Here is a 23223-nt window from a genome sequence, read left to right as displayed (position 1 = left end):
TATTTAAATTTGCAGTAACCACCTCATACGACTTCTATACTATATCATGATTTACGAAAAATGTCTTTACATTAATAACATTATGAGAGAAAAAATATCAATATATAAATAGATTGTACATATAAAAGTTACAATATGGTATGCTTACTTACTTACTTACTTTTCTTTGGTTTATAAATGGATACAGGAGTGTTGATTGGGAATCTATGAACCCCGTTAGCTTGTTTTGAGGTTTTACTTTGTTGGATTGATTTTGAATCCTTAGATGGATCATATTCTAAGATTGGACCAAACTTTATTTCTTTAGGTTTGATATTCTCTTTATTAGAATCCTTGGTGCTTGAAATTGATGTAGTTGAAGAATTACGTGATATTATAGGAAATTTATTAGCAGCAACGACTGGTAATGCTCGTTGGGGTTGTTGTACTTGAGGTTGTTGAACTGGAACTTGTTGAAGCATAGGTTGTTGTGGAGCACTATAATATTGTGCTTGACCTGAGATATCATTCATAAATAATTGTTGTTGTTGTTGTTGTTGTAACATATATTGCTGTTGACCTTGTCTTTGCATTTCTAACTGTCTATGAGCCAGCATAAATTGTTCTTGCAATGTAGGGTGCAAACTAGCAAAAGGAACGAATCCACTACCTAAATTCACCATCAATTGTTGTTGTTGTTGTTGTTGTTGCTGCTGTTGATGTTGTGGTTGTTGCTGCTGAACAAAAGGTTGCTGTATAAATTGTGGGTTTGAATTCATAGGCATCAGCATAAATGCAGATTTTTGTTCAATTGGTGCCGTCATTGGTGCTTGAGGTTGAAGTTGGGATTGTCCTAGTTGCAAGGGGAATCCTTGATTCATGACCCCTGGTGCCGAATGAGGAGGTTCACCTTGTCCTTCATTTACATAACCTTGTTGATGTTGATGATTCTTAATCTGAATACGTAATTGTTCTTGTTGCTTTAACATATTCTTATTGTACTTATGAACAATATCAGCATTATAAATTGGAGCTGTATGAGGACCATCAATATTTCCAACAGCATGAACTTTATCCATATCAATTGAAAGGAAATTAGGACCAGGACCCTTGGTTGGTGATTCACGAAGATCAGTTCTAGGAGATGGCTTATATGGTGATGAATCAGCCATGATAGTTTCATTATCATCATCTTCTTCGTGCTGCTCTTTTGGAATTTGTATTTGTATTTGAGAATCATTGACATTTTCAGGAGTTTGATTGGTTTCGAGGACAGCTTTATCTGTTAAATTTATAATTTCAAGATCAATTGAACCAGGCGAATTACTTTGATTAAACTTAACATTGTGAATGAAACATCCATAAATAGTAGAATTAGATTGATCAAATTTAACATCGTCATTATTGTTCTGATATAATACTTGAACAATGGTTAAATTATCCACACCATTTTTAAATGATCCATTAATTAAAAAATTTAAATAGCCTGCAAAGAAACTCTTTAATAATGGATATTGTAAATTATACTTTTGGCCCAATAAATCAGAATAAGCATTAACAATCTCAACATTTTCCAATAATACTTCCTTATTATTAGAAAAAATCTTAGTATATGACTTCCAACTTAACATTGATTGTTGAGTATTAGAATTGGCCTCGATTTCAATCTTCATAAATGATTCAAATACTCCATTTAAGAGATTGAATGATTGATTATTTGATAATTGTGGTTGAACTTGGTTATTAAACGGTGAAATTGGAGTTGAAGTTACAAGTTGATGCGAAGTAGTTATGTTGATATTTATATCATGAGTCAAATACCAAATAGGAACAGCGGATTGATTCAAACGTAATAATAAATCTGGTTGAATGAGATGCTGATTAAACTTTGAAGGTGCAGATATTAATGGTAATGACGAATGCAGGATTTTATTCAATTTGGCAAATGTATGATTGTCAGATGAATTTGAATGATTTATGAATTGGATTTTTAAATCTTGAAGTCTCAAACTACATTGAATAGATTCATCCAATAACTCATTAGGAGGAGATGATAACAATGCATATAATTCTTGATCTATGATTTCATTAGTTTTGATGGAATCCATTGAATCATTAAGATTACCAGTGGATCCAGACATCGAACCTGAACCATGTAACTGACTATTTGAAATGAAATCATCTAATGGAGTCTGCATTAAATCCAGAAATTCATCATTTAATGAAATCTCCATTGATGAGGTGAATGAAGGAGCGGATGATTTTTGTTTATCTAGTCTATTTTGCTTTGATAATCTAAATAAACGAGATGAGATCTGTTTTGAAGTTCTTAAAATACCAGTTTTATTAAAAATCATTCTTGATAATACTTTATTTTGAGATGTGTTTTTAAGCACAGATGATAAATGATATCCTTTTTGATTTTCACGGAAATTTCTATATTTTAAAAAGGATTTGATTAAGACTTCATCCAATTCATCATACCATACTTTGTCACCACTGTCAGCTGAAGTATTAACAGAATCGATCGACAATTTCCTCTTTTGAATAGGGGAATCCACTGTAGAATCGATTTGAGATGCAATTGAATTATTAGGAGAGTCTTGGATATTACGTTCAGCTACAGCTGACAATTTTCTCCTTTTAATGCTATTTCTTATGGCGTCGGTAGCATTATTGTCTATCTTTGGTTTTATGGGAACTAATGCAGGTGCAGATGCAAGACTCATAGTTGCTGTGAAACGACTTGGAGTTTGATTATTATTATTATTATTGATGTTATTGTTGTTTTCGACTGCTAAGATCAACTTGTTAGGAGTTAAGAAGGTATTATCATCAGATGTTGGATTTTGTACAACTCCTTCTTTCACATCATCGTCTTCATAGATAGAAGATAATGAAGTTAAATTAGGATGACTAACACTGGCATTGATTGAATCATTAACAAAAGTTCCAGAGAATAAACTTAAGCTATCATCTTGAGTTCGTATGGAATCATCAACAGATTCGTTATCAATTTCGGCAAGATCAGAACCTATACTAGTATCTACTTCACTCTTGGTTCTTCTTAAGGAATCCATAAATCGATTAGCTAATCTTGAAGGAGTAGTAACCGTCACCGTGATAGGAGGTTGCTTATCTTTATTATTAATGCTGGGAGTTGTTGCTGTAGTAGTGGCGGTGGTGGTTAACTTCTTACTAAGGGTGGATCCAGTAATAGCTTTGTTTAGATTATTTGCAACATTAAAGAACTTCTGCGGTGATACCGAATGTATAGGTGATTGGAATTGGAAGGAAGGCAGGAAGTTGAGCCCAAACGTGAAGGAAGGAGTTATGCTTTGATGATGTTTATGATGACTTCCTGATGCTAAGAATGAATTATTTGTAGTTGATGTAGATCTAGGGGTTTGAGGAGGTTTGACGGTACTTGTTGCTGGAACTTGGAGACTCAGCATCAGTTGATCAGACATCTTGAACCCAATGTATCAGTCTATCTATCACTCAGGTTGCTTGTTAGATGAGATGATTAGAAGCAAGAGATACTGAATAGGAAGAAGAAGAGGAAGAAGTAGCAAGATCTCTAAACAAAACAAGCAGCAATTCAGATGTCACTGTCTCTAACCATCTTCTACTGGTGGTGTACCTTATTTCTATAAACAACACGAAAACGCGCTTTTTTTTCCAAACTAAAAATGTTTTGTTTTTGTGTTGATTTGGGTGTTTGATAGTGGAGGTACCTCCTAAAAATAAAAGAGGAGAGATGAAACTGGGATGGAAGGATGATAGTAAAGTCAAACCAGAAATTGCAACATTACAACTGGCAACCAAGCCAGCATATGGTTTGGGGGGAGGGGGGTCATGATATGGATCTACTGTTAGTGTAAGGGTTAGGAAAATATTCATTTTATATTGTTATATACTTGAAATATGTCTAAGCTAAGGCTAACTATTGATGTAAACTATAGTTGGGGTTGAAGATTTAAAAATTCCTCCACAATAGCATCACAAAGTCCTGGTACCTTCCTCTCATATCTTTGAATATCATGGATTAATGACACTACTGAATTCTTTGTATCATCACTCTTAGCTCTGTGATAAACCCTTTCTAAACAAGATAATAACATTTTTTGTCCGTTAGCCTGAACTGTTGTAGGGTCGGGATTAGTCGTAGAGGGTGCAGGAGATGAGACAGGTTGTGTAGGTGGTTAGGTAGTTAATAAAGAAGGTTCAGAGTTTACCTCATTTGATTTATCGGGATTATCTAGTACATCAGGAGGTAAGGTTGGTGACTTGATAGAAACTGTCTCTAATAACGTTTGTTCCATACTATTTGAGCTTTTGCGAATTGCAACTTGAGGAACTCCAACAGGTATAGAGGATAGTTCAGCAGGTGAAGTAGGTATTGATATTACTTCTTTTGATTCATCCTGATTATTTAACACTTCAGGAGGTAAAGATGGTGATTTGAGAGAACCCGTTTCTAACAATGTTTGTTCCATACTATTTGAAGCTATACGGGATGGAACGGGGGCAGAAGCAGGACCTCGAGTTGAGGCAGGAATTGGAATTGGATTTGGAATTGGAATTGAAATTGATGCAGGTATTGGAGCAGATACAGGAGCTGGGTTAGCAGGCGATGAAGGTCTAGATGTTGTTTCATTTGATTTTTCAACTGGGAGTAATTCATTATGTGGTAAATTTGGTGATTGGGAAATTGTCTGTAATAATGTTTGCTCCATAGTACATGAATTGGTAGATAAATCTCGTTGAATTGGTTTAATAACTGTATGAAATTGCCATTCAATATTGGTTCCACCACTTACCTTATTGTTAAGATCATTGGCATTATTATTATTTTGATCACCAGATCCCCAAGAATGTTTTGCCTTTTTAACTAGTTTTCCTTTTTGTAGAAGATATCTGTTCTTCTCAGCAACCACTCTTGCTAACGTAGTTTGAGCATATGTACGATAACGAACACATTTGGTAATAAAATGATGCTTAAGTAAAGTAGAAGCATTCGGTCTCTTTGAAGGGTCCTTGATTAAACAGTATTTGACAAAATCTTTTAAATTCTCACTATAACCCAGCCCATCTAACGTTGGTGGTCTTTGTCTTGGGATCTCAAATAAAACTTCAAGTGGTTTAAATTGAGCTAAAGGTGGATATCCATTAATAAGTTCAATTGTAGTAATACCAGTAGACCAAATATCAGCTTTAACATCATACCCTATTTGATTTGGTTGTTCAGCGGTTTTTCCCCTTGTAATCACCTCAGGGGCCATCCAAAATGGAGTACCAACAAATGTTTTCTTCTTTATTCTAGTTAATGTCAATTCTCCACTAACCCCAAAATCAGCTAATTTAACTTTTCCATCTTCAGTTAATAAAATATTTGCCAGTTTTATATCTCGATGAACCTTATGTTCAGAATGTAAATATTGTAAACCTTTTAAAACCTCACGGATAATATAACTAACCATATCTTCAGGGAGTTGTCGATAAACCTTTAATAATTCAGAACATGAACCACCACCACAATATTCCATCACAATGAACATATTCCAATCTTGGGTAAATGCTTCATGATAAGTAGTGATATTTTCACTTTTCATTCTAGATAAAAAATGAATCTCTTGAGTTAAAACTTTGATTTCATCATCGAATTCTTCTAAATCAACAACCTTGACTGCAACGATAGTACCGCTAGCCCTATGTGTGGCTTTATAAACATCTCCAAAATTGCCCGTTCCAATACAATAATGAAAGTTATAATCTGATGGTGAGGATGAAGTTAAATCGGATTCAGAACTTGATGATGACGATGTCGAAGATGATGATACTGTTGGTGATGAAAGTTCTTGTTGTTGAGGTAATATTTGATAATATTGATTAGTGGGGGACATGGTTGAGCCCTTCTTAAACAGTGTACGATGAAACCAAGTCAAAAGGAAGAAAGTTGTTTTATTTTATTTGTGGATTCTTTTTTAAATTTTTCTTTGTAATTCGTAAAAAAGAAATTTTCGCAACCACAAATAAAGCCTAATGCGATCACTTCCTAATTTGGCATTTAATCATTATTTTGCATTAGCTATATATATATATAGAGTAGATTATAAAGCATTTAAACAAATCCACCACTAAGTTTCAAACTTCTAATCTTCCAATATTCAGCTGCATCATCAGTTAAGCCAATATCTTGTCTTAAATCTTTGATCTCATCTATTTTACTACCATTTAAAATCAAGATTTCTGAAATTAAGAAATATTTCTTGGAACTGGATAAGATTAAATCTGCTTCTGTTATTTCAACAAATTTCCGTAATGAATATTCAAATATGGAGATGATTTGATATTCATCTTTATTAGGAATACTGATTTGAATCTTAAGATCAACATCTCCTCCACAGATTATACATCTTAATACTTCTGGAATATTAATCTTTTGAATGGCTTTAATAAGAACATTATTGATATCAGGTATGATGGCTTTATACTTCTTCTCAACGTATTTCTTCTTAATAAATTCTAACCGTTGTTCATAATTAGTATTAGGATCAATTTTTTCCTTTTGAGGTAATGATTCTTCTAAATATTCATTCACTTTTCTATTATTAATATAATTTAATAACATTTCACTTTCATTTTCAAATTTATCTAGTTTCAATGATCTGATCTTAGTTATATGTGATCCAATATTTCTATGACATGAAGCACATTTCACACAGAAACATGCAAGATTATTAATCGAAATCCATTCCACAGAATCGGTAGATCCACAATCAAGACATATATGATTATCACTATCAGGAATAGATTTGACTAAATTAAGATAATCTTTCTCTTCTTCATTCTTATGTCTGGCGATGGATGTAATTGATACAGGAGATATAGAACGATCATGAGTTTCGCCCGGTACAACAACAGTGGTGGGTGAAGATGAAGATTGTGGAATATGAAATTCTGTTTTCAATTTGGAAATGATCTTTTTGGTTCTACCATTGTTACTTACGTTACCAAGTTCACTGTAACTTTCTTTCAATCTGGTAGTGTCAACCACTTGACCTGCATTATATAAAGCTTTAATCCATTTTGATCTTTCAGCTTCATTTAGAGCTTGGAAAACATGTTTATTACCCTTTGAAGTTAAGATTTCAAAGCAATTTTGACGTCTTTCATAAGTTACTGGCTTAATACTTGATAATGCAATTTCAATGGGTTGATTTATAGGCGATCTTCCTTTTCTCCAATCAGAAAATTCAATCAATAAACCTTTATTTAAAACAACCCATTCTTTATGCCATCCTTGTTTACCTTGTCCGCCTAATGTATATAAAATACCATTCATTTCTCCTTTATCTTCGTCATTAGTGATACTAGGTGATTCCAGGACAGATGTATTGCCTATCATTGTTGAAGTGAAATTTCCAGAAAAGATTAATTCAATATTATCTAAACTTACTAATATATCATCAGAAGAAATCGATGATCCACCCACTATAGATGGTGAAGATGGAGTTTCTGATACATTTGAAGCTTCGGAACTTACTGAATTAGATGAAGCGAGTGGAGTTGAAAAGTTATAATTCAATTTATTATATCTTATGACGTTGGTGAGTTCATCATTTGATTTACAAGCTTCAATCATTTGACGAATTTGAGTCTTTTCACTATTAAATCTGGATAAAGCATGTAAATAGATCTTATAATTGATTCCAATTAAATCTTGACTCTTTTTAATATCTTCAAATTGAGAAAAATTCAATAATCGAGGATGATGAAGATCATATGAAACATTAATGAACTTAAACAATTGTTCCATTAATTGATTAAGATATTGATTATTCGTAACTTGATTCAATTGATTAAGATAATCGAATTTTGATAATTCAAAACTTTTCCTCTTGATTAATAACTTTGATACGGGTCTATCTTTTTCATTACTAAGGTATTTATTCAACCAACTATAGTATTCTTTAGAATTACTTTCAAATTGTTTGCGTCTATGTAATAATTCATTATGAGGACCACTGCCTCCCGAGCTCGAAGTTGAATTTGTTGAAACTGAATTTGATGATGATGAGGCCGAATTTTGTTCACCTAAATTATTTAGACTTAAATTATGAAAGATTTTTAAGATTAATTTTGGTTCACAAACATCCTTTAAAAAGAATTTTAAATTTTTTTCAAATGGATCGAATATGGAACGAAGTTTTAATTCAAAATCTTTACCAAATTCAAATTGTTTAAGTAATGAATTGAATTGTAAATCTATCAAGTTTTTTAATAATTCTATAAGTTTAACTTTTGAATGATGAAGTTTCTTTAAAGTTATCTCAAGTAATTTTATTTCTTCATTGAATTGATGGAAATTTTTCTTAATCAAACTAAAATTATGCTCGTATTTTGTTAATGTAGTTCTAAAATCAGGACCATCTTCTATATTAAATATAAACTCCTTTTTGAAATCACTAATCTTGAATTGCTTGGAAGTACCATGGTGATCGATTGGAGACGTGGTGGTGGTTGTAGTGGTAGTTGCACTGTTAATGGCTGTGACGCTTTTATCATCACCAGATACTGGAGATCTATTCTCATGAATAATAGTATGTTGATTATCTTCAACTTCAGTATATTCATCAATCCATACACTAAACTTTAAGAGAAAACTGTAATCATTGTTTGACGAATCCAATTCCCATAATGATATATTTAATTTATCTCCATTTATGAATTCACGATCAAAGGTATCATTGATAATCAATCGTTGTGAAGTTTGAAGATCAGAATCATCATCAAAGGGAAGATTGTCATAATCAATCTTTGATACTTGACATTCGATATCTTCTTTATTTTCATATAAAATATGTTTGATTTGATCTAAACTATCATCTTTGGTTTTGACAATAACTAATGATTTTGAATCTTTGCCTGAAGGTCGTATGGATACGTTATACTTCAACTTATTATACAAGGGATCGATTCTGATTAATAATGGATAATCTTTACTGTCATTTGATGATGATGGATTTTGAATATATTGAGTTAACTCAGGTATATTCTGTTGAGTTTGAGTGATCACTTTATCTATCGAACTGACTTGTTTACTATCTTCATCCAACAGGATAGTATAACGAGTAGCATCAGACGCATCAGTGAACGTTACTTTGTTCAACGATACTGTCGATTGTTCATCTTCAGTATACGGAAAAATAAGGTTGCCAATGGATGACATTGATAAAGTATTGATAACAGATATTGAATATAAGGTTAAGATCTATGAGTCTAAGTAGAATATGATATACTTTTGTTTCTAATTGGTTTCTATCTGAGTTCAATCAGTTGGTTTGACTTCCATATGATTATATTGATCAATTGATGATGATGATAACTTATATACTTTTAAATCAATCAGCAGTAGTTCTTCACCCCAGTATATTCTATTTTGGCAACAGTAAATAAATCATCTCACTTTTTCTTAAGTTTGACGTGAGTTCCTGCTGAGACTAAAAAAAAAATCTGTGACTACAAAATTACGAGAGCCATTTAATTGTTTTGTGGGAATTCTATCACTAATTTGGATCGATGGTCATGGTTTAGCGGGCACAATGGATGTAAAAGAATCAAATTAGTGATTATAAGGTTGTTATACATAGTATATAGATTGGATATGCAAAAAAAATTGCGATTTCTGTGGATCGAACACAGGACCTTCAGATCTTCAGTCTGACGCTCTCCCAACTGAGCTAAAACCGCTTTAAGAATTCGAAGAACCCACGCCGGGAGTCGAACCCGGAATCTTTTGATTAGAAGTCAAACGCGTTAACCATTACGCTACGCAGGCAACTTGTTGTGAAAAATAATTTTGGAAGTGTCTCGTGTCCAGTCATTTTCCAAAAAGATGATCAAATTTATTCGAAATTTTGGGAGGCCATCCTATATTTTTATGATGTTAAATGGACTTAATAGTGGTTAATATGTTGATAGTAGTCTTTTTGGAGTGAAAAAATAACTGTAATTGGTATTTTTTGACTAGTCTAAATTGTGAATTTTAGGAAAATTTTTGCAACAAAAATTTTGAAATATCAATCATACCGTACCTTACATTTGCTTAAATAAATCTTAATGATTTCTTAATTTAAAGGTCTAACTTGACCTTCGATTTGTTCCAACTTATAAATAGAGTTTTTACATTATATGTTTCTCTATTCCACTTTATTTATATTTCTAATTTTATAGAATATTAATAAATGTATATTTCGAAAAAAAAAAAATCATGTAATATATATTTAACTTGAATTTTATATAAATTATGAATAAATTTCAAATTTACAGTAAAGCTTGTGATACACTCATTTATAATGATATGTATCGCTAAATAATTGAATACTAAATAACTAGGTTTAAGACTGGTGATCTTTATCATATTGAATTTTATACTTCATTATTTTTACCCAAGACTCAACGTTAACACCCAATACAACTGCAAACATCACTAGACTAATAAGAAATATTGGATGGACAAATAAACCTATCATTGTCATTTGTCTTCAAATTTTCTCTTTAATTTACCAAGTTCATTCGCTTGATTATTTATTAATATAGGATTACACAGACACCTAAGTCTCATGGTGTTTGCTTGTTTCAGTATATATTCATATTTTAAAAGGATATTAAGCCGATAGCATTAGCATAGTTTTTATAGAGACAAATCATGTCATTAAGTTATGAGTGTAGTATGGGAAATATATATTAAATTTAGAGTAGTATTTATTAAGAATCTTTGATTTGAATCTTGCACTTGATTATTTCTACCCAGGAATATATATTGATTGCTATTACTAAACCCAAGATAAAAAGAGTAAACAAAACCACTGGATGGAAACGGACCCATAACTTTTTATCTGTCCTTTGATCTATAAGTTTATTCTCTGCAACATTTAAACCTTCATTAATTTCATCTAAATCTCTGTTTAATCGTAAAAAGTCAACATGTCGGCCTAGAGTATATTCAGTACTCGTGTGTCGGAAATTTATCCTTTCATATGCTGGTGGTGCAACTGGATTAAAAATTTGATTATAGAGGTATGTATCATATTCTGTAGGTGAATTATACAACGGAAAACTCATTTTTGAAATGATTATTTAGTTCCAAAAGAAACAGGTTATATAATTTTGTTAACTAATACAGAGGAGAAAATGGATATTTGGAATCGAATCATTAATTTTCCTTTAAGCATAAAATAAAATTAATCATTGATCGAGGAAAGAGACACTTGATAGGTTTGACCAAAAATAATATTTATGTATAATACTCTATTGTCTTTCAAATTCATTTATATACTCATCTTATCTATAACCCCAGACATAAATATCTTTTTTTGAATACAATTGAAGATAAACAGAACTAGCAAGAGGATCAGTAACACTATCCCAATAGTAACGAAACGGGAACTCGTTACACACCGTGCACATTTTTCAGGCTCTAAATTTGATCTAGCATTAAGTAGTTGATTCATATTCATAAGATTCCTTGTAATAATTTTCATATTTTTAGTGAATTCAGCCAATTCAAGAACGGTAACTTCTTCAATCTCATCAGAAGTTCCTGAAAATCCCAGATCTATGTTAATTAAGGGTTGCATAACTACTCTTTCAGACATGGTGACAAATTTAGTTAATAATGTAATAAGATTATTATAAAATTTCTTATGAATAAAACGTTGGAAAGAATTTCTAGCTAATTTGAAGTTGTCGTAAATCTGGCATAAAGTATAAGTGATTAAAATTAAGCAGAAAATTTGCAATCATTTTTTTTATGTGTTATTCTTTAAGTTAGATTAATATGACCTTTTTTATCCCAAGAGACTTCAAATAGTACATATTTTACCATTCTTCAGAAACATCACGATGTCAGATACTTACAGAAATGGAATTTTGAGGGGCAGCTATTTTCTTTCATGTGCGGTTGAATGCTTTGGAGAAAACATTGAAGATCCACCAGTGTTTGGAACAGAAATTGAAGCAAAACATCCAAATTCACTTAGTTTATTACTTGATAGTCAAAAACCTCAAATATCACTATTCCGTAGAAGGCATCTAGAGGTAAAAAAGAGTCTTGAAAGATTAGAAAAAGAACTTAAGTTAAGAGCTCAATTGGATAAAGCAGCTTTACTGGACCCAACTCCCTGTGACGCTTGTGTAATTCGATTCAGAATTGTTAGTATAATACTTGCTGCTTATGTAGTACTGATTTTGTCCAACATAATTTTCTTAATCATATATTTGACATCTTTAAAGAGAAACTAAGCCTAGTTTTGGCTTTTATCAATTTAATTCAGATTATTTCGTTAACTCATACAGTATATACATATTCAATTATATTAATTAAAGAAATCAATATCTTTGAATTCACTTTTCAAGATTTTCCATTCCTTGTAGATTTTAACCTCTTTACCATTAACCATTTGTTTCATCATTAAATCATTATTAAGGATCAACTTATCATTAACTTGTACATTAAATCTATTATCAGTCAATAATAGTAACACCTGACTTTCTTCACTTGTTTTTAAGTTAACCAATATAGTTGAATCCACGAACTTTCCTATTCGAAATACAGATTTAACCATATGAGTGGGTTGTCTATGACTTGGTTTATCTGAATTTGTAATAAAATTGTATTTAGTCATGCTCAAATGATTAAAAAAGCTTTGAATTGAATCGTTGGATTGTTCAATTAATGATGGTTGTAATGTTGTGTACTTAAAGTGTAAGTTCCTTCTATTAATCAACTCACTCTTTACCACTTGAAATTTATCTCTTCGTGAGTCTAATCCAATTGATCTTGATAGAGAATTAGACACAATCTGAGAAGCTATACCCGATAACAGCATATTTGGTTGAGATTGATTGACTTGTTGACTTAATTGAACCTGGTGTTGTCTTTTAATGAGCTCTGAGTAAATAGATGTGCTATCATAATGCTGAGTCGGTATTACACTATTATTCTGATCCTTATGTTTACCCAGTTCTAACCTTTTCTTCAATCCTCTAGTTTCAAATATGTTGGATGATTTTATCTCTTGTAATGGTCTTCTTTTCGGTTGTTGATTTTGACTTCGACTTTGAGTTTGAGTTTGTTTACTTTTGAGATTTCCACTAATGACATTCAACTGTCTTCTTCTCTTCATTTCTTTAACATTTTCCTCAGATTGTCGCTTATAAGTGACAAATGGATCTCTTGAGTTAAACATGATGACTCCTAGTTGTCCTTCAAATCAACTGTTGACTGTTAATACCTGAATTTGAATATTTTCATTTTCATGAAATCAAAATATTTTGAAAAAACGTCAACAGTTACACAAAACGGGCAAATTGCAAAAATTATATTTCGATTCTATATAGAACAATCTAATTGTAAGCTATGAACAATCTATATCATTTCACTCTATGCTAAGTATGCTAATCTAGTATGGAATTTCTTTACCTTGGAAATCAATGAATTTACCTGAATCTTCCTTTTTGAATCCATCAATTAATGGAACTAAATGTTTACCACAATCTTCAGTCAGCATAAGTTGTTTAATGATCATTTCATAATATTCAGTATTAGTGGCTTTAATCTTATCTAAAGATTCTTCAGCAATACCAGTATAAACACCACCTGGATGGATTGGAACAACAGTGAAGTTTTCTGATTCTAATTCTTTAGATAATTGAATAAGGGAGAAATTTAAAGCAGCTTTAGATTGACCATAAGCAGTAGAATTGAATGGATAAAAGTTGGTAAGAGAACCACCAGCAGAACTAACAAAGACAGCTTTTCTGGTTTCTTTAGCTAACAAGTATTTGTAAACTTTTTGGAATAATAAGATTGGTCCTAAAGTATTAACTCTATATTGATTAATGAAAACATCACTTTTAGTATCAAGAGTTGGTTCAGCTTCAATGAAAGCACCAGCATTAGAAATAAAAGTATCAATACCTTCAATTCCAAGTTCTTTCAATTGAGAATCAACAGTATCAATTGATGATTCAACACCAACATCTAAAGTAATAACATGAATATTTTTATTTTGACTAGCTAATTCTGTTAATTCAGTTGATCTAGCAGGAGAACGAGTAGTAGCAATTACGACATTATCAGTGTTAGCTTCAGCAAATTGTTTGACTAATTGGAATCCAATTCCTCTGTTACCACCAGAAATAAAGTAAGTTTGTCCAGCCATATTGAATGTATGTATATTTGTTTGTGTTGCAGTTTGATCTAAGATTGAATAAATATACATTTCAAAAAGATAATGATAAGAATCATTCGATATTTTATATTTATAGTAATTGCAAAATTCACCATCATTGCCAAGTTCGGTCTTATATGGCTTTAGACCGAACTAAAAAAAATTATTTCGCATACTTAAGGACAAATTTTGCTGCTAAATTAAATGGAGATAAAAATAATTTACAATCCCGAGTTATACGGCAATGTACCGAAACTTCGGGGAACTTTATCAAACCCCATAATACTAATTATATACCATCTATTTTTTGAATACCACTGACGATTTGGCAGTTTCATCAACGGTAAGTTGAAATACATCGTTTCTCAGATAATGTCCGACGGGATCAAAGTCATACCTCGCTTCAATAATGGTATTCAAATCAATTTCTGCCGATAATAACCCTTCGGATCCTCTTAATGGACCAGCAATAATTTCACCATATGGATTAACAATAACTGATCCTCCATCAATAATATTCTTATTCGGATCATATCCTGGAACGTCAAATCCAATCTCTTCCGCTTTGGCTAAGAATTGTACGGCAGATATAGCAAAGAGTCTTCCTTCATTACCAATAGTTCTAATTAATGACGTCCAACCATCTCTATCATCCACAGTTGGTGCCACATAGATTTGAATTCCCTTTGCATAAAATGAAGCTCTTAACAATGGCATATAATTTTCCCAACAAATAGCACCTCCAACTTTTCCTAAACTTTTGAAATCTGCTACATAAAGAGTTGATCCATCACCTTGGCCCCAAATTAATCTTTCAGTAGCCGTGGGCATCAATTTCCTATGTTTACCTATAAATCCCAAATTCGGATCAATATAAACGATAGTACAATATAAAGTGGAACCACCCCTTTCAATAACACCAATAACTATTGAACAATCTGTTCTTGAACTGAGTCCAACCAATGCAGAAAGCTCTGGTGAATTGTCATCAAGTTCAATTGATTCTTTATAATATTTGGCAAATTGTTGTCTTCCTTCAGGTAATCTATACCCAAGATAAGTACCAAAAGTTGAACCTTTAGGATATCCACCTAATGTAGCTTCAGGGATAACTACTAGTTTAACTTGTTTCAATTTAAGTTCTTCTTCATATGATAAGATCTTTTCAAGGGTGTATTTGGTACCTCTTGGATCAGCCCCTATCTGTAAGGCAGCAACTATAACGGTTGTCATTGTTGCTAATTGAACGAATGAATGTTATGTAAAAGAGTTATCTAATCTATTTAACGATAATTAATATACTCTCCTCAAACCCCGGATTTTTTTCTTTATATCGGGATTGGACCATTTATGGCGAACTTTTGCAGTATATAAAATAAATTAGGATTAAAACTTCTATAAATGTATATAAAGTGTACGTATGTATCTATATGGATGTATATAGTCTATTAATGTCTTCTTGGAATTGGAATCCTGAAGATGGAATGATGATGTGAAGATGATGATGATGAATTACTAGGTGTATTAATACTGTCGTCGTCATAATCGTCATTATTATGCTTATTATTTTCTTTATCCCCATCACAATCATCAATGGATGACATTATATCAACATGTCCTCTGATGGGAGATCTTGCCAATGGAGAATGAGGCATGGACTTGATACCTGCTTGTCTTGCCCCTAATCTGAATTGATTCCTATCCATTGATTTTAATTTGGGCATTATTGGTCTTGCATTTGAATTTGAAGGTGAATTGGCTTTTAATTTAGCTAGTTTCATGTATAACAAATCATTATGAGATATAGTATTACCTTCATCTTCATTATCATCACCTTCATAAGATTCATCATCGGTATACTCTGGAGCTGGTGATACAAGTTCTTCATCTTCATCATCAGATAAGGCTTGCTCATAAGTTGGAATTCTACACAATGAAACCACATCAAGTGGATGTGGAGGAGTTTGAGCCTTTTGATCTCCTGAACTTGGAATAGGAAAGTAATCATCGAAATAACTAGTTAAATTTGTAGTTGAATTATTAGTAGAATGATCAGGAGTATTTTCTTGAGATCGGAATTGTTCTAAAGGAGTTTGAGGTAAATTCATATCATAAACTCTATCAAACACATGTTGTTGATATAGTGGTGGAGCTTCATTTTCGCGATCTAAATCATTATCATCATCTTCTTCTTCTGCTTCAGATATATTAGGAGTATCACTATTTGAAGGTGGACCTGAATTATTAGATCTTTCCCAATCACGATCCTTTTTAAATAAAATATCCTCAACTTGTTTATCTTGTTGAATAAAACTATCATACTCTTCAATAGTATTATGATTAGCAACCACATGTCCAGCATGAGCACTGACATAAACACAAATAGGTAAATTAGCTCTTAATTCACTAATATGACCTTCTTTATTCTTTAATTGAATCGAGACTCTTATTCTATGTTTAATATCGATATAATTATTTTTCAATTCACAACTTTGAGCTAAAGTATTTAAACTATGAGGGACTTTAAATAACGATTTTATAACCCATTTATCATCCCCTAATTCATCTTGATTCAGAACTTTTAAAGTTTGCTTCCCTACTAACAATTCATATTCGGGAGATTTTGAGGTTTCATGAGTTACATGGAAATGTTCTACTATACACGCATTGATGGCTTTTAACCGTAAACCTTTCACCAAAGGTACGATGATGATATTAATGGGGATAGTTGACCCAATAGCGACCCCCTTTTTGGTTAAAGAAACCAAATATTGTAATTTATTAGGCCAAACATTAGCAATATCGATTGAATCAATTAAATTTAAATTCATAGGGTTTAAAGTTCTTAAAATTCTTATATATTTTGAAGTTGATATTGGTTTTTCAAATTTTCCCCTTGATATAGTACATAACATTTTATATTGCATTTTCCCACATGCTATACCTTCAACAGTTTCACAAATATTAGTAGGTAAGTAAATTTTAAATGGGAGATTGTAATTACCCTTTGGTAAAAGAAATGAATGCTGAGGATTGAAAGTAAGATTTTCAAATGGAGTTCCGTCTATACCACTTTTAGGTACTTTTAAAAGTGAAGTTGATGAAGCATTATTGGGACCAGAAGTACTGATTGAAGAGTTACTCCCATTAGTTTTATTCATTTGAGATATATTAGGATGAGAATTTGTTCTTAAGTAAGTTGGTCTATCGGGTGAAGTTGATTTTGATTTTGATTTTAATTTTTGTTTTGATTTTGATTCCAATGATGATAGTTGGGAATAAGGGAGAACATCATCACCATAATTTCCGAATAAGATCTCACCATCAGGACTGGTTAATAAGTTATTCCACTTAACATCTAAAACACAGAATCGTTCATATACTTGATCAATGATTGAACCGTATTCTCCTCTTCTGAAGTATTGAACATTGAATTCTCCGATGAGATTTAAAGTGATTTTCTTGATATGAATATCTTCTGGAATGGATAATTTAACATTTCCTTCAAAGGGGACATTCTCCACTTCGAATTCATTTCCTTTAAGTAAGACCAAGTTCTTATGTGGAGACTTTAGTTTGATTTCAAACAAGGCAAGATTGATATTATTATGAGTAAACATTTAGTGAATGTAATATGAATATGTAGGTAAGCAAACAAGCAACAACACGAAATGTTGGATTCAAAGGGTAAAATTCATTCGAATACACCACAAGACAACCTAAACAGTGATAACAACAAAAGAAATCAATATAATTAAAAAATTTGGCATAAACCTTTAACTGTAAAGTTTTTTCGATTCTAAAATTGCTATAGTTAAAGAATGCAAAACTTTGATCTTTGTTTTGTACTACTTTCCAAGTCTTTATATAAAAGGTACTTGTGTCAACACCACTTTAGCCAAGACAAGAAGCAGTTAGTACGTATAACAGTTTAATCCCACCAGCTGTTCTTTCGTAATTATATGAAGAAGGTAAACCACTTTAAAGATGACTGTGAATCAGCTGCTGCTGACCTTTTTGGCTGCTTAACAATGCAACAGAGCAGAAAAAATATTTCGGTACCGAAATGCCGAAGCTTAAAAAAAAGTATCATGATTTTGCGCAAAAAATGGCCTGTTTCAGCCCTACCACAATAGAGGTGACCTTTATTTAGGGACGATTTATCCAGATAGTCCTGCCTCGACCTTTCATTGAAGATATGGAAGGATAGGAAGGCAGATAAGGTATTTACTGACTAATTGAAAGGTTTAGCGGTGAGTTCGGGAAGATTACTTGTTTCTGGTAAATCATAATTTTATATTTATTATATAAGGGTCTTCAACTCAATGTGTAAACATATATACATAAGTCTATTAATATCTATAACTCTAACTCCGATCTAATCTTCTCACTTTGGCACACACAGTCTCTCGTATCTATTGAACGATTGTATCAAAGTTGGCAAAGAATTGTTCAACTACTTCCACACACCAGAATTTACCTGAAGATTGAACAAAACCTAAATGACCACCTAAATCACTTTCAACCATTGCCAAATATGGATTGGCTTCTACTTCCTTGATTGGTAATTTGATTCCAACTGCTGGATCATCAGTTGCATTGACTATTAAAGTTGGTGTTTTAATATTTCCCATTCTTTGTTTTGGTGAACCAGCTTTATAATATTCAAAGGCATTAGCTAATCCAATAGTCTTACATGTAAATAAATCATCAAATTGATAAAGTTTCTTAATAGCAAGACATTGCTTAAGTGAATCTTCATTAAATAATGACGAATTATGACTATTCAAATCTTTATAATTGTTCTTCACAATTTTACCTAAAAATTGAGATAAAGCAGGACTGAATAAGTAAGCCCCAGACCAACTACTTTCTAAATGATGTCCACTATCAACTAAATCCCAAGGACATCCAATTAAAGAACATGCTTTAATTAAATCATCATCACTTTCTTCCTTTTCAGTTGAACCCATTAAATTAGCCAATAAAACACATCCAAATGAAAACCCAACTGCATAGATTGGTCTAGTAGGATATCTTTTCTTAATTTCAACTAAAACTTCTTTAACATCTCCAATAGATAATGCTGAAAATAACTTTTCAGTAGTGATTTTAGTTCTACAACAACCTCTTGAATTTATCACCATAGTATCCCATCCACCACTAGTCTTATCATGAATTGATTCAGCTAAATTACGAATCAATGGTTCATGACTACCACCGGCTAATCCATGAACAATCACCACAATAGGTTTGGTTGAATCTTGATCTTGATTAATTGCTTGTTTACTTTCTAATTCATCCTTGGTGAAATATCTGGTTCTAGGATGTAATCGAGGGAATCCCTCAGGTAAAGTTTCTTTATAGATACGTTTGAATTCTTCTTTATCTTCAGGAGGGGGGATAACCCAATCCAATGAACAAATACCTCCATCTTTATAAGTGAATAATTCTCTTCCATAATAAATTAAAAATTTCTTGGAAGTATCAGCACTAGTATAATATAAAGTTTGTAAAGCCCCATTGAACAACCATGGACTTAACCAAAGTTTCTTAGATGGGTCAACAATGGGTAAATTATTCTTTATGAATTGACTGAAGGTTAAACTTTCATGATCTTTCGTCTTCAATTGGATTGATTTTTCATCATCTGATTGATGAACTTTAAGGGTAGCTCTAAATCCCCAACCTAAAATTCCCATATTGTTTGTTATACTTTATCTTATCTCACCAGAACAGGCTTAAGTTACTCTTAACAGGGTCTAACTAACTTTCCAAAAGATAATGGTTACGATTTATATTTTAGTTTATAGTCAGATTTCGTTTTACAATCTGAAAAAAAAAGATCGAACGGTTGTGTATAACCGTTTCTGTGTAACTTTTGCTGAGCCTCCCTTAAATGCGAGCCGAGGATCACCTATATAGAACAAACATACCGTTTACACTACAAGATACGAGAGAGACATATCAAGATATCGGCATATATATATATATATATAGATTTGGTATATTTCGTTATAAGTTATAAAAATAAATGTGATAAAAATAAATACGTTAAGAGAACCAAAAATTAGACTATCCAATAAAAACTATTAACTCTGAACCAAAGAATAACCCAATTAAACCTTTTCTTTCAATTTATCCTTTCTTCTTATGGATGCTGCTTTGATAGCACTCTTTGATCTTTCGGATGATTCACTATTGGTTACATGGCCTCTATCATCTAAATCAATTGATCCTGCACTTTCAAAAATAGAGACTTGACCAGTTAATAAACCTAAAGTTTCTAATACTTGAGATGGTTCATTCAAATGGGAGGTGGCGATGGTTTTCTTTGAAGCTGGTCCAACAGCTACGGGATAAACTCCATATGTACCATATTCATTCTTGGGTAATTCATTTAATTGCCATTCACTTTCAATATCTTTTAAGGATCGGAACATATCCTCATCAGTTAAATCATCTCCAAGACATAACATGAAATCAGGTAATTCATCTAATGGGACATCTTTCTTTGTCTTTGTTACAGGATGAGTATCTTGTTTTGCTCCATGAGGATTTAAAGCTAATCGTTTAACAATCTCACCTTTATTAAGGAATTTAGGACGAACTTCAATATTGGCTTTACCTTCCATAATTTCAACTTCATATTGTTGAGCAACTGTAGCAATCAATTGATTATAACATAAAGTAGCTTGGAATGAACCTAATTCAGGATCAGCACGTCTATAATGCCAAGTTAAAGCTACTTTTTTCTTTTCAATATGAGTACCTGGAGTACGTTCAGTATAAAATTTAAATACATCTTCAACTTTTTGTTGCCATGACATATCAAAGGATTCCGCTAAATTAACCCATTCATTTGATCCAATATCTTTCATAAAACATCCATGTTCTGCACTAAGACCAATATTGTATGATCCTAACCATTTATCTAAAAATGCTTGATCTCTACCTGATATAACCCAAATTTGATTTCTTGGATCAGCTGAAAGAGCATCTAAAATATCATTTAATCTTGATGATGGTATAGCAGCCGCTGGATCCTTCACAATAGGAGTTAATGTTCCATCATAATCAAATAAGAATAATCTTCTTTTACTATTTTTATAGTTGTTTAATAATAAAGGACGATTCAAAGATGGAATATAATGAGATTGATGAGTTTGACCCACATGATTCAACAAATGAGTTAAGAACTCAATGGTCCATGTTTGAATGGTATTGGTGGTAGCTTGTTTATATAATCTTTGTTGTAAACTTTGTTTGTGACCTTCCGACATATTAAAACAATCATTAATAGTCTTAGCAATTCCAACTGAATCCCAAGGATTAACTAAGATAGATTCAGTTAATACAGAAGATGTACCAGTGAATTCAGATAAGATTAAAGGAGAACTATTCTTTTCTTGACAAATGACAAATTCTAAAGCAGTTGTACTCATACCATCTCTTACGGAAGTAATTAAAGCTAAATCTGCTACTCTTAATAAAGCAAAATATTCGTCTTTATCAATTCTCATTTGATAATGTAATACAGGAGTATAATTCAAATTACCATATTCACTATTAATATGATTAACTAATTCAGCCACATCTTTTTCAACCTTACCACTATGAGAATAACCTGGACTTGAAACTTGAATCAACACCACTTTATCTCTCCATTCAGGATACATTTGTAAGAACATTTCAAACGCTTGTAATTTTTGAGCTACTCCTCTAACTTTATCCAATCTATCTCTACCAACAATAATCTTCTTATCATGATAAATTTCTCGAAGAGCATTAACTTTATCTTCAATACCACTTTGGAAAGCATCATGAGCAATCTTCTTAGTATCAATTCCAATCGGTAATGTTTCAACTGATATAGCTGTACCATAAGCTAATACTTCATTAGCAGTAACATCATACCCTAATAAACGAGCTGCACACGATAAGAAATGTCTTTGGAATGAATCACTTTGAAACCCAATTTTATCAGCTCCTAACATTCCATCTAATAATTGACTTCTTTTACTAAGACATCTGAAATATTCCGATGAAGGGAATGGAACATGAACGTATAAACCAATATAAGCATCAGGGAATTCCATTCTTAATAATTGAGGTAATAAAAATAAATAATAATCATGAATCCATATTATATCCCCTGGTTTATAGATAGTTTTAATTCGATTGAAATAAACTTCATTGAATTTGACATAATCATGCCATGCTTCCGCCTCAGCCTTTCCATCAGATGGTTGACCTTGAATATAATGAAATACAGGCCATAATACATCTTCAGCATATTTTCTCCATCTATGTTGATCTTTTCTTAATAACCATACAGGATGAACATTTTCTGATTTACATGAAGTTCGAACTTTCTTTTCCACTTCCAATTTCTCCTTATCATCTAAATAAAGCGATTCATCAAGATCAGTAACTCCTTTACTATCCTGATTATTATGATTTGATGATTTACTAATAATTTCTCCTGTCCAAGCAATCAAATGAGATTCCCAATCAGTATGTTGATCAAGAAAGAAATGAGATGAATACAAAGCAGAATTCCCTCTCACAGACTCCACATACCAATTATGTTCTCCAGTCTTATAATCGAAATTATTATAAATTTGAGTTGGTAATGATGACATGATATTTAATACTCTTCCTGAAAGTTTAAGCTTTGAATTAGCATCCTTAGGTGAAATTGGAGGCACATCACTAGGATAAGCAAACAATTGATCAAGTTCAGACATTCTCAGACGATTCACTATCACTATCAATGTCTGTTAAAATCCAATCAAATCTGTTGTAGATGATAACAGTTGTTCATCTATTGTTCCAATTGTCGATTTGAAGTATGTGATAAAGGGAATTAGGTCAGTGCAGCTATATACAGGAAAGTCTTATATACACACCCGCCCATTATTCTAGAAGCCATTTTTGGGGGAACAACAACCATCTGATGTCATATTTGCAACTACAATTGTATAACGTCAATTTTATATAA

The 23223-nt window shown here is 31.9% G+C and overlaps 10 protein-coding genes and 2 non-coding genes across 12 annotated transcripts; 1 reads left to right on the top strand and 11 right to left on the bottom strand. All coding sequences in view use genetic code 12, as the record gives it.

Moving 5' to 3' along the window:
- Positions 1 to 152: 152 nt before the first annotated feature.
- DFJ63DRAFT_334750 (uncharacterized protein) lies at positions 153 to 3449 on the bottom strand (the record flags this gene model as incomplete). Its single annotated transcript, XM_064908091.1, has 1 exon — positions 153 to 3449. The coding sequence occupies one exon, from the start codon at positions 3447 to 3449 to the stop codon at positions 153 to 155; it is 3297 nt and encodes a 1098-aa protein (XP_064762523.1).
- A 489-nt stretch (positions 3450 to 3938) lies between these two features.
- DFJ63DRAFT_322508 (putative serine/threonine protein kinase) lies at positions 3939 to 5885 on the bottom strand (the record flags this gene model as incomplete). Its single annotated transcript, XM_064907437.1, has 3 exons — positions 3939 to 4123; positions 4481 to 5755; positions 5792 to 5885. The coding sequence occupies 3 exons, from the start codon at positions 5883 to 5885 to the stop codon at positions 3939 to 3941; spliced, it is 1554 nt and encodes a 517-aa protein (XP_064762522.1).
- A 218-nt stretch (positions 5886 to 6103) lies between these two features.
- Positions 6104 to 9214, bottom strand: AGE1 (Age1p; the record flags this gene model as incomplete). Its single annotated transcript, XM_064908090.1, has 1 exon — positions 6104 to 9214. One exon carries the CDS (start codon positions 9212 to 9214, stop codon positions 6104 to 6106), a length of 3111 nt encoding a protein of 1036 aa, XP_064762521.1.
- Positions 9215 to 9662: 448 nt separating this feature from the next.
- Positions 9663 to 9735, bottom strand: DFJ63DRAFT_t64. Its single transcript has one exon. It is a non-coding gene; the product is annotated as a tRNA-Phe (tRNA).
- A 15-nt stretch (positions 9736 to 9750) lies between these two features.
- On the bottom strand, positions 9751 to 9823 carry DFJ63DRAFT_t63. Its single transcript has one exon. It is a non-coding gene; the product is annotated as a tRNA-Arg (tRNA).
- Positions 9824 to 11889: 2066 nt separating this feature from the next.
- On the top strand, positions 11890 to 12288 carry DFJ63DRAFT_312516 (uncharacterized protein; the record flags this gene model as incomplete). Its single annotated transcript, XM_064905983.1, has 1 exon — positions 11890 to 12288. One exon carries the CDS (start codon positions 11890 to 11892, stop codon positions 12286 to 12288), a length of 399 nt encoding a protein of 132 aa, XP_064762520.1.
- A 74-nt stretch (positions 12289 to 12362) lies between these two features.
- On the bottom strand, positions 12363 to 13235 carry DFJ63DRAFT_334745 (uncharacterized protein; the record flags this gene model as incomplete). The annotated part of the gene is made up of 1 exon (XM_064908089.1): positions 12363 to 13235. The coding sequence occupies one exon, from the start codon at positions 13233 to 13235 to the stop codon at positions 12363 to 12365; it is 873 nt and encodes a 290-aa protein (XP_064762519.1).
- A 213-nt stretch (positions 13236 to 13448) lies between these two features.
- On the bottom strand, positions 13449 to 14210 carry DFJ63DRAFT_286031 (SDR family oxidoreductase; the record flags this gene model as incomplete). The annotated part of the gene is made up of 1 exon (XM_064904941.1): positions 13449 to 14210. One exon carries the CDS (start codon positions 14208 to 14210, stop codon positions 13449 to 13451), a length of 762 nt encoding a protein of 253 aa, XP_064762518.1.
- A 184-nt stretch (positions 14211 to 14394) lies between these two features.
- On the bottom strand, positions 14395 to 15577 carry DFJ63DRAFT_104528 (carbon-nitrogen hydrolase family protein). Its single transcript, XM_064903187.1, has one exon. It carries the CDS (start codon positions 15450 to 15452, stop codon positions 14520 to 14522), a length of 933 nt encoding a protein of 310 aa, XP_064762517.1. The 5' UTR covers positions 15453 to 15577; the 3' UTR covers positions 14395 to 14519.
- Position 15578: 1 nt separating this feature from the next.
- DFJ63DRAFT_105095 (uncharacterized protein) lies at positions 15579 to 18237 on the bottom strand. Its single transcript, XM_064903195.1, has one exon. The coding sequence runs from the start codon at positions 17837 to 17839 to the stop codon at positions 15668 to 15670; it is 2172 nt and encodes a 723-aa protein (XP_064762516.1). The 5' UTR covers positions 17840 to 18237; the 3' UTR covers positions 15579 to 15667.
- EHT1 (medium-chain fatty acid ethyl ester synthase/esterase) lies at positions 18146 to 20129 on the bottom strand. The gene has a single exon (XM_064903202.1). It carries the CDS (start codon positions 19919 to 19921, stop codon positions 18635 to 18637), a length of 1287 nt encoding a protein of 428 aa, XP_064762515.1. The 5' UTR covers positions 19922 to 20129; the 3' UTR covers positions 18146 to 18634.
- A 64-nt stretch (positions 20130 to 20193) lies between these two features.
- TPS2 (trehalose-phosphatase) lies at positions 20194 to 23210 on the bottom strand. Its single transcript, XM_064906932.1, has one exon. The coding sequence runs from the start codon at positions 22967 to 22969 to the stop codon at positions 20339 to 20341; it is 2631 nt and encodes an 876-aa protein (XP_064762514.1). The 5' UTR covers positions 22970 to 23210; the 3' UTR covers positions 20194 to 20338.
- Positions 23211 to 23223: the final 13 nt, after the last annotated feature.

Source organism: Scheffersomyces coipomensis (assembly GCF_036884675.1).
Source record: "Scheffersomyces coipomensis strain NRRL Y-17651 chromosome Unknown DFJ63scaffold_3, whole genome shotgun sequence".
In the NCBI taxonomy this organism is placed as follows: domain Eukaryota; kingdom Fungi; phylum Ascomycota; class Pichiomycetes; order Serinales; family Debaryomycetaceae; genus Scheffersomyces; species Scheffersomyces coipomensis.
This window is presented reverse-complemented; position numbering and strand designations above follow the sequence as displayed.